The following is a 15296-nucleotide window of genomic DNA, read 5'->3' as shown; positions in this document are numbered from 1 at the left end:
AAAATTCTACCGCGCCCATCCCATAAAGGTGGTCGCAATTCCATACAGAGTTACACAACCGAGACGGGTTGAAAATGACAGGAAGTACTTGCCATGATACGAACGCTGGACACTTCGCTAGTAGTACGAATGGTGACTGTTGCAACTTCTCCGGGGCTAACTGTGGTGCTTTCAGATGTGGTGATTTGCAAGTAGGAATTTGACGGTGATTCAGCGCGATCTACTGACCAGTTCTGACCTTCCCATTTGTTGGTTCCGCGCATATAGGCCTGTTATAAAAATGGTTGATATTGAGTGCAATATCACAGGAAACCAGTGCATGTGTTTTTAGGGCAGTGGTTCTTTACCTTTAGTGCTTCAAGGCCCTTTCTCAACCAATTAACCAAAAAACACAGATGACAAGCAAAAAAACAACCAAACAAAAGCATTTTTAATGAATTTTAGTGTAAGGCAATCCATCCGGGCTAGGCTAGTGGCACCCCGGGGGACCAAAGGCCAAAGTTAAGAAACCCTGGTACAGGATCCTGTGAAGTTACTGTGCATTATTGGGTCAACACATCTTCAGGATCGTTGTACCATATTGTTGTTCAATCAGGCCTTTAACTTGGCTGAGCGTGTTTTTACATCTTTTAACACAACAAAGGTGGACATTTATGCTTACTTGGAACTGCACTGATGAAAAATCGGTTTCTGGAGCTGACAGTGTGAACACAACAACTCCATCGGGTGGTATTGCGTGCTCCGTTACAGTCTGATTTCTTGCACGGGTTGACCTGGATCTGTATTTAAAAATAGGATAGCTATTAGGTTGTCCTACATACATCAAAATAATTGACAAACTTTGTAACTAAGACATTGAAAGGTTAAATTAAAACCAGATTTACGCATTAAATTGAAAATTATTTTAGAACCCAGTGTGCTCAGTGAAATTTTGCATGAGAATGATAATTTGTTGCACAACCTTTGATGGTTTGTCATTAGGTATCACAGATTTCAAAAATAGGGTACCAATTAAACATAAAAAATCACCAATCCACTCACGTGAATTCACTAGAAATCATCAAAGCATTTGTCGTACGGTCACTTTCCATCAGTTGCTTTCCATCTGGCTCCGATACCTTAATCTACACGAAAAACAACAGAGTGAACAAAAAATATTATATGATGTAGATGAGGCTTACGTAAGCAGTATAGAATAGTCCAGGTTTGATCGTATTTGGCTTGTACAGTGGGTCAATTTTGATATTTGTTTTCTTTGCATCAATTTCTATGGTTTCGTTGATGGTGACTTTGCTTTGGCCATCTGTAACACTACCCGTGATACTGATTTTGCGTTCAGATTCTCCATCCCAGCCAAGTTGCTTTTTCACTGCGTCAAGTGAAAGCTCTACTTTGCCCTCTCCATCGAAATCCTGAAAAAATTTTCACACTTGCACTCAGAAAAACAAAACGAAAGAATAAAATGACTAGATTAAACTTTGTATCATACACAATACGAATGCAATATTTTGTGCTTTGTAATTTAAACTAAAAAAAACACCAAAGAATGGTTATTTCCAAAGTTGTATAAATATAATAACGAAATTATTTGTTAAACTGATTTTTTATGGGAGTTAAAATTGAATAGTTTAAACCTTTTTTCTGAAATGATTTAAAACCAACAGCCTGAAAGAAAATAGTCATTATAATACCTTGAACAATTCATTGAAATTCCCCTGAGGGGCACTGTTTCCGAAAAATCCACGTGAATGGAAGAATACTGGCCCACCATATGAATACAGAAGTTTCATTGACAATGATGCCTTTCCTTTGACTGGTTTACCATATGTATATCTGACCCAAATAACATTTTTGTTATGTTTGCACCATCATGCAGTTACCAGGCATTAGCCGGTGTAAACATGAAGGCATAGATTTTCACTTACGTTCCTTTTAGTGTCACAGTGAGACTTGGAGATCCTTTGTAAATGTAAGTTGGCGCTTCTATCTCCACTTTAAACTTGGGCAGTTTGTAAAGTTTTACCTCCACACTCATCTCTTCCTTGTAACCCTACATAAAATATAACTTATAGTAAATCGTAATCCACCACACATATGAATCATAAACACAAAAAATAAAAAGGTATCGGCAAATCAAGTCGGACGACCCCAGTAAAAAAGCAATCAACAAAAATATATCATTGCTAAAATGCACAAAGTTTTAGCATCTAGCATTAACTTTATAGTTGGGATATACCAGTGTTTTGTAGGTGATTTTCCAGTTTCCACCAAGGGCATCTTTGTTGAGTGGGAATTCATTTCCAGCCACGCCATGATCCAAAACAACATCGGTTTCCAACAGGATCGTGTTGCCCTTAGGATCTTTTACGGAATAAGAGACATTCCCAATCAGTGGACGAAGATCAGGTTTCAAAACAATTGCCCTGAATTTGACTGAAAAAAAATAATCAGAAATTTGACTGATAAAAGTACCATAATTTTCAAAAATGTTTTTCCACATAAAAACATACATAAAATATTTAAACGCACATTAGCATTATTGTATAATTGTAACAAATACTAGAAAATGCAGTATGTTACTGTTACTGTTGTAAACGCAGCGACAATTATGGACCACTGTAAAAGTCATTGCATACATACAATCAAATTCAGAACAGTTTGGTCTTACTGGTTTGGCCGGGTTTGTAAATTGCCTTGTCAGTTTGTATGAAAATTGAAAGAGTTTTTGCAGCAAATGTGAAGTCAGAGGTCTGATTTGTGAACAAAGTATCACCAGTCACAGAATTGACACCAGTTACATTCAAAGTAAACTTGTGAGATCCTGCATATCCTCGTGGTACCTAAGCACAAGCGTATGAATACTTGCATTATGCAATTAACAAACTCATAGGTTACAGTACCTGGCCCACATTGATTGTAGCACTTGAACCTGAAAAACAGTGTAATAGTGTATGATAAATTATGCCCATGCAGAATACTTTCAATAAAATACCTGAGTTGATTACTGCCTGGTTTTGAAGATTAACCACATTGTCACCGGAAGTAAGATGTACAGTAACTTGTACTGGGTTTGCAGAATTTAAGATTGAGACAGCTGGCTGGATACTGAATCCTGGGCGTATGATTTTGGGCACATAGAGTGCATAGGAACTAAAAATTAAAAAAAAAACAGTTCCTAATCAAGTACAAAACATCATACAAACATAATATTGCCATCGGCAACAATTTATCCATTGCAATTAAAACTTATACCGAAAAACATCATTGTACTAGTCATTCGGTGAATAAAGTTACGTTTTATCTTTGCCAGAAGAACAGATTATTACGGTACTAGTCATTGTTTGTTACTTACTTGTCTCCCAATGCACTTCCAAAAACTCCACAAAGGAATAAAAACACAAACTTCTTCACACTCATTTCAGTGCCTCTTTGACACTAATGTAAATGAATAAAAGCAATTTCAAATCAGATAAAATCGATCACTGCATAAAACTTTGGAGAATCTAAATACAAGCACATTTAAACGAGAAATTCTGCAAATTTAGACGAGTTTTTGTCAACATTTTTGGCAAAATTTCTGACACAGACGTTACAAAAACCGGATAACTATCGCCTTAATCGTGTTCTGACTACAAAATATTACGGCATCGCCAACTAGTTCTCAAACCAGTAAATCTATTAATATCTTGCAGAACAAGTGCGTCATATCATGGTAATCCTGCGTGACGCAAAACCAAGCCCACATCGCAGCATTGTTGCGCAAATCAAAATTGGGAACTCCCCTGTACTATGGGCTTTAATTAAAGATAGCGCGTTTGGAAATAAACAACATAGAAAATTATTACGTTTAGTCCATAATCGTCACTGCGCCATTGCCTTCAGCTTATTTTGCATCAATGCATTTAAACCTGTCAGAACACCGTAGTTCAAATATACATTTCGCTAATGTCGATATCCTTACAAAAAATACTAATCAAGCATGTCGTTGAGCGCTACACGTTTTGGAACATAGTTTCAACTATCTTTCACCGGGAATAGAGCTAACATTATGTTTTCAGTGAGTTGCAGACAGACTAACTAAATCGACCTAGTAGGACAAGATCGTCACTGGTTACAAAGTTGCACTGATAAAACGTGACAGGTTGAAGCGGATGCCATCTTTCATTGAAATACCAGTCGCAAACTGCCTACATAAGTTTGCTGCGTCATCCGACAGCAACTGTGCTGTGCGCACAACCTCAATGCGCGACGTTGCTTATATACAGACGAAGGAGAAAAAGTTGTAAACACTAACCTTTCGAACGGCGAGGAGCTCGAATCGGTGTCGCCCAGGGCTTGATAAATTTTCTACCGGCAATCTCTCGAATTTGCACTCCAGGTTTCGGGAGGAGTTGGAAACCGAAGCATAGGGGAATACTTTAAGCAATTCTCTCCGCCTCAAGGGCCCTCGGTTTTGATAGTTCTGTCAACTTCATGTGATTTTAAATCTTGTTTGCTGGATATTATCCAACGGTTGGGATTTTCTAACATAATTTATAATCTTTAATGAGAATCGAAGTAAACGGCTAAAATACACAACAACGAAGATAGATATTGTGTGGCTAATTGCTTTACCTATACGAAGGCATGGGGGGATGAATATTTGAAACATCTACATGAAATAGTAAAATTTATTTTTTGTCACCAAAAACATCATTTCAAAAGAGAATCCTATGAATTGCAAACAATTGAAACAATCAACTTTTCTTTTACAAGTAACACTGGTTTGCTATAAGGCAACCGTCATCGCCTGGACTGGAGGATGTTTTAAAAGCAATTAGCTGATAAGTGCTAAATCATTTACACACAGGTGCTCGTATTGAAGTCTCGCGCACCACTTACGGTTTTATTGTGTGAAAGGAAGAGGGGGGTTTGTTTCGTAATAATTTCAGCCGGGGGGAGTAAGGAGAAATCCAAACAGGCGGCACAGTATAATAACAATTTGTAATCACCAAAAAAGCCTTAGGCGATTCGACTGCCTCTAACTCTGCGGCTTGCTTCTCGTCGGCACGCCGAAACATGAAAATGTGCGGCAATGTGCTGCACTATGCGGCAATATGCGGCATTATGCGGCAATATGCGGCAATGTACCGCAATGTGCGGCATTATTCGGCAATATGCGGCAATATACATAGGTTGTTTCAGTATTTTTTATGGTTGAGGCAACCTGAAGGCTGTCTACTGCATTCTGTTAATTAAAAATTCCATATGAGTACTTTTAAAAACAGGACAATAATGTCAATGTTGCTTGAATGTTTCCTACCGCCATATTTCTTTGCACAGACCAAAAAGTATCGATAACCTTACAGGAACGTTGTTTATACATTTTGAATTAATTGGGAATTTTTTTGCGCATGTAAAATATCACGTAACTTAAAACGTCATTGTTTTTTTGGAACTAGTCGATCGCGTTATCTGCTAGTTCGGGTTTTGCACGTTTCACTCTGTCTGTAAGTTTTCATTAAATTGAGTTCACATCGACCATCCCTAATCCGTATTACCCGAGGCTTGGTATTTTTTACCTAGAATCTCTAGCATTCTGGCTCCAGGTATTTGGAGGAGCAAGAAATGGATGCTTCTGGGAATACTTGAGGCGATTCTAACTACCTCGAGAGCCCTCGGATTCGGTAATTATTGCGCTTCATTTTGAAGTGTTGTTCTCGCTAAAGGTTATCAAGCTTTTCGAATGGTTTATTCCCAATAGAAATCTTAGTACTTTGCTGTACAAGTGTCGACAGATTTGTTACCACGTAGAAATCTCCCGAGTTTACACAATAGGTTTTTAGAGGAGTTGGAAGTTCATCCTTTAGGGAATACGTCAGGCGACTTGTGGCTTCACGAACAATCAATCTTGGCTCCCATACATGCTGGCCGTGGGCTTTGTGGTAAATTTTGACGCGAAATTGTTCGCAATCACTCTTGAACTCTAAACGCCGAGAGGAGCAAAACGCCATTGACAACTTCTTTAAACAAACAACAATACTGAAACCACCATGTGTTACGTTCAACTATAACTATAATGACTTTCCGATTGTTTGGGTTTCTGTATTTGGTCTTGTGGTCTCATGTTGTAATTAACGCGCATAGTTGAAGGGTTGATGCAATTGCCCCGCTTTGAAGCTTGTACGGTTTGATAGATTTCTGCGTTGCCCAATACTTTGGTCTGTTGTGAACTTACGGTGATGTAATCTGATGCTCTTTGCTAACTGAAACTGTCTACAATTCCGCCAAAACCCACAATTTGTTTTAACGTTGCCACACAATGAAGAAGTTTTTATTCGAGAAGGAAAAAAACAACACTGTTTTTCAGATTTGTCCGCGCTGAGATAGAACACGCAAAATTGAGGAAAGCAAAAAAGAAATTTGTGAAATATGGATGGCTTGCAATTGTGCACCACACGAGGCAAGGTTGGAATTTGCTGCGCAAAGCAGGGCTGCAAATCTCGTTTCGTGTCCCGGGCAATAATTTTCCTGTACCTGGACGTTCCGCGGGACACACATCTTTGGCAATGTCGAAACAATGGAAATTGCGGTTTTGAATCAAAAACAAATTGTTATCAGTTACCTTCAGTCATAATACCGTGTTATGAAATCATAATAAGTGTAACTTGTCGCACTTTTTGAGAATCAGGATATTTTTTAGCTCGCTTTAATGCAAGTGCAAAACTAATATGACGCGGGCCACAAAACGAAGCAAGGCGGGCCGCCAGTTTAACACACGTAACCCGAAGCAACAATACATATTCAAGCGCCTGCGAAACTTCGAAACTAAGTACAGTACATTACTTTTCAGACGACTGCAACCACAAATTGTACACCGCACTTAAAAATCACTATTCGGGATTTGTGTAAACACCTCCTTAGACATTAAAGCCAATCAATCGCATCACGTCTTAGCAAGTAAAGGGTTACGTAAAACTCAAACGTACCAACCCCTTGTTGATTACCCCTAGAACGGCGTAAATCCTTGCAATAATCATCGGTATATTCGCACACGTGCAAAAGCGGGGGGATAATGCGCTTTCAGGGACAGCAATGGGCAAATATTAAAACCGCAGTCGAATAGACTGGCACCATAATTGCATAACACTGCTCATAAACGAAGCACCGGAAAATTGGGTATGATTTGAAGAAGTACAAAAATTACAGTTCGGTGTGCATAGCGCCACTAGTGTCGGAATCCATCTGATCGACGTTCAACATTAGGTGGTAGTAGAGATTGATCGAAGCCTCGAAAGAGTCGCGGTGAATACGTTCATCTCGTCCGTGTATTCTGACGCAATACATGGGTATGTAAAGTAGATCCTGTTGTTTGTTACGTAAGTCCTGATGACGCACACAGCGTACAATATTTGCATCGAACGTAATAACGAGGCAAGTTTCTGCAGATTTTGTTTAACTACCCACAAATAATTGAACCTGCTTTGAATATACCAACTTTTCTAGCCACATGTAAAACTGTTTTGAGATTATAGGACACTTTTCGGGTTATAAGTGATAATTGCCGGTGCTGAAAGCAAGCCGTTACGGCGAAAATTTTCGAATTCAATGGCTGGTGTGTCCCGGATAGCGGAAAAATGATTCCAAAAGCGTTGGATTTGCAACAGATTGGCTTTTAACGACAGGAGCTGCGGGTATATTACCGGAAGTGGTTGTGAGAATTACATTACTAGGGGGTAGATAAAGAATGTGATTGATTTTTCAGCACTGGCCAACTATATATGGCTGCCACGTTGTTCTATTTCTGAAATTTTTTGGACAAAATTTTTCCTTTTACATTCAACAATTCTTTTGTGCGAACTTTGACATCACCTCCAAACCGTTGCACAATTCGTTGTGTTAAATGCCGTACAAAAAAATCCAGTGCAAAATATTTGGGTAAATGAGATGCTGCATGCAATAAGGTGAAAGATTAAGTGGGCTTGAACATACAGAACTGTTATGAGACGCCATTTGGCACATGTTTACCTGTAGAGATCTTTTCCAGACATCACCACTGGATTAAATCTGTAAATTTTATCAGAGAATTTCAGGTAGTGCAGCATATCCGTGTTGGCGACCATCGTAACTAAAACAGAAATACGGCCAACATCACACGTTTTCCTCTGCCAATATTAACAGAATATATATAAAGAGTTACCACCTAACAAAGAAAAAACAGGTGAAAAATTTTAACGAATATAAACCGGCAACTGGGGTCTGTAAATCTTCCACGTAACAGTGAACACTCAAGCAAAGTTATTTTAATTACTTGGCACAGTCGCGGCATTGGGGTAAGCCTGTATGATGGATTTGCTGATTGCCTCAAAGGCGGGGTTCGCTGTTGGCGATACAGGGTGGGCTTCATCTCCATGTATGACTTCAACATGGACGCGCTCGTCGTCGATAATTGCCTTATCTGTGGCCATCACCTGTAAGCAAATGTAACTCAGATACAAGTAAAACGTCTTGTTTCTCGGTGCGTTGTTATGGGAACCGATTGTAAGAGGCATGAACAACCAAATATACGCGCGACACGGACTATGGTAATATACCCTTTTTATGTTTTACAGATACCGATGATTTTAAATACAGCAAGCATATGTGTATATATATCAATGATAAACCTTGTCTAAGAAACGATTCAGGGTTCTATACAGGATTTGCTTAATGGCAATTTTTGTGAGTTGAAATGTTGGGTTATCACTCGTGGATACCTAACTCGACAACCGTCACAATCTTATCGGCACACCCGCAATAATTCTTGAGATTATGGTTTATAGTTTGTGTTACACTTCACAATAAAAATAAAAATTTCGCGTGGAGTTGATAACGAGTTTGTTACGTTCTTTGCAGGTAACAAAAATACGTGCTATAACCGAAAAGTTTTGGCCTGACAAAAGTCATCAGAGAATGTTCTTCTTTTAAAAACCGACGCTTTAGAAAATTAAACGAACGTTTTTATTTTTAAAGATTTGTCTTTAATGTGACTGCAGTGCATCAGAGCCCAGACATAGGAGGTCCATGAATGTCATTGCTTGCTCTGAAACCGATTGATTTCTACCGCAAAGGTTCGACCACCTCCCTGCAATCTTACGTGGTCTCAAAAAAATTTTCGTCTCGCTTTGGGCCCTGATCGGGTGTTTAGTAATTTTGTTACTTCTTATCGATGCAAGTGGAAAACGGATTTTCAATTAACCTGCAATGCGTTCAATGTACATTATATACCTCATCAATCGTTTGCGATGGGTGAATCCGATGGTTAACTATGGCCCACGCGCTCGGAGGTATGACGTTGTGCTTGATTCCGCCGTTAATCATAGTAACAGCTGTAGTGGTCCGGACCAAGCCCTGCGTGGACCCCTTGGCCAAATTATGGGCAACAATCGGCTGAAATAAAAAAAGTAACATCAATACATTACATTAAAATATAATTTTTAAAAAACGACGTATTTTTGCCTGTACGTTTTCTTTCCGTCAATGCGGTACTGAAACGCAATTTGAACTGGCGTATCGAGTGGTCAAAGTCACCCCTGAGGACTTTGTGGCTTCGAGTTTTAGTTTGGCACAAAAACGGTCAAATCGGCTTTCAAATGCCAAAGGTATAGCCGACCTCTGGTTTGGTACAAATTTGTCAGTGATTCAATTGCAAAATCACGGAGTACATGAGCGTAACACGCCCACGCCTTGTCATTTGTCACATGTGTTTGGGCGAAGAAAACGAACGATTAAATACTCACGCCGAACAGCCAGAGATTGGAGCAGACCACGTTGAGGGGAAACGTCATGTCGTAGGAGAGTGTGTGAACGAGAGACCTCGTGATATCGTCGAAAATCAATCGGTGGGGATTCGCCTCGAGTCTGTTTCGCAAGTTTATTTTAGGCATTTACGGATTTGAAAAATGTACATTGGTACGCGTGGGCGCTGCTTGGTGTGCACAAAACGTAATGTGGATTATTGTGTAGGTGGAAAACAGCAGACACTTCGAGCTTTGGAAGTCCTCACTAACATCATTATACTCTCCCTGTGACGTTGTGTTGTTGGCCCGACTTGCAGCAGCAGTTCGTGACGTGACTTAACGTGTTTTTTTTGTTTGCATGCAAATGAATGGCGCCGGTTGAACTTTGATCGGTCGTCCGACCCTGTGTTAGTTTTTCGTTCAGCGACTCCTCTACTTTGATTTTGGAATATTCCACAACCGAAGAAGTAACGACTTCCATATTGCAAATACAGTCCGAATGACCAAGGCCCAGCAAACTTATTCTATCGCGTTTGATAAAAAGGAGATTTAATGCATTTATTATACGATTCGGGTAAAATGCAGTATGTGGGATCATGTTCCATTCAAATTTGAAAGCATTAAATTTCAGAATGATACCGAAACTTTACAATGCTCTCCGTGTAATTGAAAAAAATAATATAGTTTAAACAATGACCTTGCGATAGCGTTGGATAGAATGCCGATACTGGATTCCCGTGGAGGCGCAGATGAATGACCACCCTCACTGTGCACACTTAAATTTAAAGACGCAAATCCTTTCTCCGTGACACCGATTCTGCATCAAAACATAAAGTGCATGTCAGTTATTTCAGAACAGAGTTGTAACCGCCTACTATAGGTAGAAAAGTGGCCATGTCCAGAGTTTCCTGAAATGTTGTAACCTTTGTTTTGGCCACGCGGTGATTGCGAAGCTTATCGAACTTGCCGACAGGATCGCCTTCGCTCGTCTTAAAGCGCTAATGAGATGCGATCGAAACTCAAACTCTATCGAATGTTGCAATACGTTCTCCCATGGCGTGTAGGAAACGAGACATATGATTTTAGTATCGTTTGGCACTGCTATATTGTCTGTAGTTTGTGGTTACATTGCCGACCACGTGCGCTTACTTTTGGGATTTAAAAATCCGCATCGGGATTAAAACCCAACAGGTTGCCTTTAATCGATGTAGCCCAATAGACTTTGTTGAAGCAAATAAACAGCAACTACAGAGGGTTTACCCGGCCATGTCCTTGTTAAAACCCGGCAACAAGCCGGTAGTGATAGGGAGACCTTCGTCGAGAATGAATTCAAGTTTGTTGACTCCTCGTTTCCGCAACGCATCGGCGATTTTGGCGGCACCGTCGGCCCCGCGAACCTAATCAACAATACTTGAACAAAAACTGTCGAACCATTGTTTAAAGTAACATTCTGTTACCACTTTATACGGCTGGAAACCATACAAAGCAATAGTCGCGTTTGAACTTCACACCACAACGTTGCAGTGCAGTCACTCAACTATTGTGTCACGAACATCAGTAATTTTATGTTACCGGTGTTCTTTTCAATGTCATATAAGTATATGTGAAGTTAATATCAATGTATTTGATGAAATTGGCTACAAAAGGAAGTGGTTGGCGGCTTCGCAATCTCGCTTCTTTAACACGTGGTTTACTGTTCAGTCAACAACGTATTAAGCACAGTTCCACACTTGTTGAACAAAACCAAACGCGACGTATACCTCCTCATCGTGACCGTAAGCCATGTAGAAGGTTCTTTGCGGTTTTACGCCCCTGGTAAGGAGATACTCCAGTGCTTCAAGTTGCGCCTGAAGAGAACGGGTGGATTGTTACATGCATGTTGACTCACACAGCAATGCAAATACGAGCGGCAATACGGCGACGAGCGCCCGAAATGCTTGTTGACAACCAGCTTGCGTAGTTTCCACAGTCTAGACGGTAATGTCGTTTTTTATCCACTGCTTTTGCAATTTAAGTTAAATTACTGTTCGTCTATGATATCATAATGGACAAATTCATCCGCCATTTGCCGGTTAAGTTATAGCCTCGTGGGTAGCCGTTAATTCGGTTGAGTGTTCTGATTTGCAACTTTATGGGTTTATAAGTTATACCAATGCATTGTTCAATTTAGGACAATTTCCTATTAACCCTGTGTGTTAGATTGCGCTTTTTATTGTGCTTCCGCGCTTACAACAGACGTCACAGTAGCATTACGACGTGCAGAAAACGCTCCCCTGAAGAGCTGTTAAAGGAGATTACGCCATTCGGCAAAGTGCGGCGTAAACACCAAGTTTCGGTTCCTATATGACCATACTACAGCATAGCAGCAACCGTGAAAAAAAACTTACATCCACACAAATTAGCAAACCCCACTCTTCATTGTAAGCTACGCTACGAATGCAAAACGCGTTTAGAACGTACATGCTTCATTCATCTGAACAAAGAATTACGACAGTAGAGGGCTCCGTATAAGGTTAATAGCAGTCACCTACAGCAGCATTTAAGTTTCGTGTACGATACAAATGTCTGTTTCCATAATAATGCAATGAAACTTTTGAGCAATGAAACTTAAACACAACTATGTAATGCTGTTATTGCTGCCAGGTATAGTAGGAAGTCTCGCCGGATGATAGACGAAACGTCGGTTTCAACAAACACTTTCGAAACTTAGTGCCAGAAGAGCAATTCCTATTCACAACTATGTAAATTTAGAAATAATCAGAAACAACGACTCGTTGAAAGAAGACACTTATGCGTATTTTCAAACATATATGTATCTTACCATAACTGGACCCTTATTATCCACAGCCCCACGTCCGTACATCACCGCTCCTCCTTCATCTTCCTCGCCTCCGAATCCCTCCCACTTCCATTCCTCCTGGATAACGGGAACAACATCCAGATGACCAGTGAGTGCGTAGGGTGTAAGGCTTGCATTCGACCCTTTCACCTCGATTAGAAGACTGTATTCGTTGATAACGTCGGGCCGAACTAGCGGAGATCGGAATATACCCGGGTAGTCTGAAAATAATGTGATATTCAGTATTCTGCACATAAATTTCTGACGTTGGTATGCGGCAATATAATTTTGCCCGACACTGCTGTGACTACAGCGAACTACAACGAAGTCTAAAACAGAAAAAATGGCAACAACTAAATTTTCGATCGCTTAAAGTCGCTTCTTAACCAGGGAATCGCAAAGGTCCTTTGGTGGTTAAATTTAACCTTTTAATGAAATAAAACGTGCTAATAGCTTAGTGACAAAGTTAAGATTTAAACAACGAACCTTTTTAACAGTCTGAAACCGCACCAATTGGTCCCTGAAATGTTATACTTACTGTGGCGAATAAATTCCACCATTTTCTTCAGGGCGTTACGGTCGTAATGATGGGGCTTAAAAGACACAGTGGGTATTTTAAGAGCTTTTTTCAGCCTTGGCCAGGCTTCGGTACTTTCGATATAGCCTTCATGTTCATCCTTTTGACACGGTGGTGGAGGACCTGCCCTTGTCAATGTGAGGTAAGTGGTTCTTATTAAGCATAAACCTATCAGGCCTAGAAAGACCAACGACACTGCCCCGACAAGTTTTACGGGCTTGTTCATTACGCCGCGTTCACAAAACTACCTGACGTACAAACAAATGGAGAGGAATTGAGAGTAAATCATTGTTGGAAATACAACTCAGAAGATTTTGAAGTAAAAACGACACTTAATTTGGAGTAACTGTATGCTAATCTACCACCCAAAGACATCTCTAAGTATGCTTGCAAACTAAGCATCGACCTTTGCCCTTCTTATTTGGACTGAAATGATCAGATATACGCTTACACCAACATCAAACCAAACTAAACTGACCTAGCATTTAAAGACAATGAACGCACGTTTGAAACAAACGCGTAACTTTCTGCTTTGTCAGTAGGACAAATAGGGAAATTCTGTCATGGTTAAAACCACAACAACGTATGACAAATAGGACTATTGGCCCATGCAGGCTTAGTATATAGCTTGTTTACAGCGCAACCAAATTTTCCAAGCGATACCAGCCCACTTTTTAGATTTCTATCAATCAAAAACTAATGACGACTATCATGTAATTCGAAACTCTTAACTCTGCCTTGTTTCGTACACAATGGTTCTTTGTTACTACAATGAGGCGTGCAGTATCCTGTTTGTCCGTATTGTGTCAGTAAACTCTGCACTTTAATTTACTGAGAAGTGAAAAGATTTGTAGATTACCAACCTGTGAGAGCACCTGACGCAAGAAGCAAAGTGTTTCTAGTGTCTATCGAACCAACTTTCTATGTTCTAAGCACGAAAAACCACGTGTAAAGTAGACCTGCTAGTTCAATCGAGTGTTGTCTGTGTAAGCTGTCTAGTTCTGGACACATCTGTTCGGCATGTTTGAGACACGTTGACGTTAAACAGACTTCTGTAAACGCTGGGAAAACACGAGCGTTCAAGGTCTAACTTCAACATTGGTAGTGCTTATTCACTGCATCACTGTCGACACTTCTTTTACTGCAACAAAAGTCAAACAACCTTCGAAGCGGAAAGCTGAAGTGCAAAGTCTAAACATTACCTGAGTCTGTCCAGTAAAGGGAAGCGTCGACCGGGTTGGTGTGGTCACACTTCACTGCGCCGGTGCATTGCGTTGCTGTCTCACGCTTCATTGTCTCTGACCCACAACCTGACGGGCAATTGTTTTTGATCAGTTCTTCTCAACTTTCCTCGGATATGTTCACTTTTCATTTAGTGGAAAGTTGCATTTTTGTACAACGTTTATTCAAACCAGGTCATAATTTAGAAACAATTTACTACACCAGTGCAGTCCCACTTTTGCAAATAACCCCATGTTCACAACTGCACTGCCCAAGTAGTAGTTGTCTGTCTATATTGCATTTTCACTTGACAATTTGCGACGAGTGACGAAAAACCTGTATAATGGTGTCACTTGTTTTCTTCTGTTTCCTACTAAACGCTAAACTTCACACTAATCATCCTATCAAGTAAACACGCTTAAGTTTTCGTTTATAAAACATATAAGTTGATATATATTGATCTTCGGCCAAAATACATCTGGAATGTTGGAACTCTTCTGTAAACAACAATATTGCTTTTGCAGTTGTACTCAAAGTTCCCAACCGGTGGTTGACAAACACAATATCGCTCCAGGCGTTAAAATCTGTTGAGGTCTCTGTTCTCGTCCACTGTGCAAGTTGTTACCTTGCTTTACTTACATAACTGAGCTGCTGTTCCTGCAACATTTTGCATCCACGCGGCAAGCACAGTTATTTGCCTTACAATCGCCTCGTATGTTTGCTTTTGGGTCGTTCCGGGAAAGACTAAGCAAATTTACCTCGCTGTCACCACTGTGGAATGTAGAAATGAGTGGCAGGCCAATGTTTAAATGTAACGTAAGAACATATTGAAAAACATTTGAAGGATCATATATGCTTTAAACAGAGACAGCATTTTTTACGTATTGGTTTCATGTGCTGG

The 15296-nt window shown here is 40.0% G+C and overlaps 2 protein-coding genes across 11 annotated transcripts in view; both read right to left on the bottom strand.

The window, feature by feature from the left end:
* The window catches only part of LOC145917866 (CD109 antigen-like), a 28509-nt gene extending 25010 nt beyond the window's left edge, over positions 1 to 3499 (bottom strand). For all 10 annotated transcript variants that reach the window (XM_083003168.1, XM_083003170.1, XM_083003167.1 and 7 more), the window contains exons 1-11: positions 3353 to 3499; positions 2993 to 3150; positions 2901 to 2929; positions 2669 to 2840; positions 2237 to 2433; positions 1926 to 2050; positions 1692 to 1833; positions 1182 to 1412; positions 1042 to 1124; positions 662 to 779; positions 93 to 269 (exon numbers count right to left, since the gene is read on the bottom strand). In XM_083003168.1, the coding sequence (XP_082859294.1) occupies positions 93 to 269; positions 662 to 779; positions 1042 to 1124; positions 1182 to 1412; positions 1692 to 1833; positions 1926 to 2050; positions 2237 to 2433; positions 2669 to 2840; positions 2901 to 2929; positions 2993 to 3150; positions 3353 to 3417 (1497 nt within the window). In that variant the 5' untranslated portion in view covers positions 3418 to 3499. The remainder of the gene's footprint in view (positions 1 to 92; positions 270 to 661; positions 780 to 1041; positions 1125 to 1181; positions 1413 to 1691; positions 1834 to 1925; positions 2051 to 2236; positions 2434 to 2668; positions 2841 to 2900; positions 2930 to 2992; positions 3151 to 3352) is intronic.
* A 2791-nt stretch (positions 3500 to 6290) lies between these two features.
* On the bottom strand, positions 6291 to 13810 carry LOC145898546 (N-fatty-acyl-amino acid synthase/hydrolase PM20D1-like). The gene is made up of 10 exons (XM_082987052.1): positions 13136 to 13810; positions 12580 to 12818; positions 11519 to 11605; positions 11019 to 11155; positions 10456 to 10575; positions 9759 to 9879; positions 9247 to 9408; positions 8291 to 8450; positions 8008 to 8107; positions 6291 to 7312 (listed from the first exon to the last, which is right to left on the bottom strand). Exons 1-10 carry the CDS (start codon positions 13398 to 13400, stop codon positions 7183 to 7185), a joined length of 1521 nt encoding a protein of 506 aa, XP_082843178.1. The 5' UTR covers positions 13401 to 13810; the 3' UTR covers positions 6291 to 7182.
* Between the last annotated feature and the right edge of the window lie 1486 nt (positions 13811 to 15296).

The sequence above is a fragment of the Ascidia mentula genome, chromosome 1 (assembly GCF_947561715.1).
Source record: "Ascidia mentula chromosome 1, kaAscMent1.1, whole genome shotgun sequence".
NCBI classification, from domain to species: Eukaryota; Metazoa; Chordata; class Ascidiacea; order Phlebobranchia; family Ascidiidae; genus Ascidia; species Ascidia mentula.
Note: the sequence above shows the minus strand (reverse complement) of the source record. Positions and strands in the feature narration are given on the sequence as shown.

What these genes read in the sequence shown, in the direction of transcription:
- LOC145898546 (XM_082987052.1), bottom strand. Translation starts at nt 13,400, where the DNA reads ATGAACAAGCCCGTAAAACTTGTCGGGGCAGTGTCGTTGGTCTTTCTA. An exon ending in TTTAACAAGGACATGGCCGG is followed by an intron (nt 10,576 to 11,018) that starts GTAAACCCTCTG and finishes GTTTTGATGCAG; the next exon opens with AATCGGTGTCACGGAGAAAG. An exon ending in CATCGCAAACGATTGATGAG is followed by an intron (nt 8,451 to 9,246) that starts GTATATAATGTA and finishes ATTTGCTTACAG; the next exon opens with GTGATGGCCACAGATAAGGC.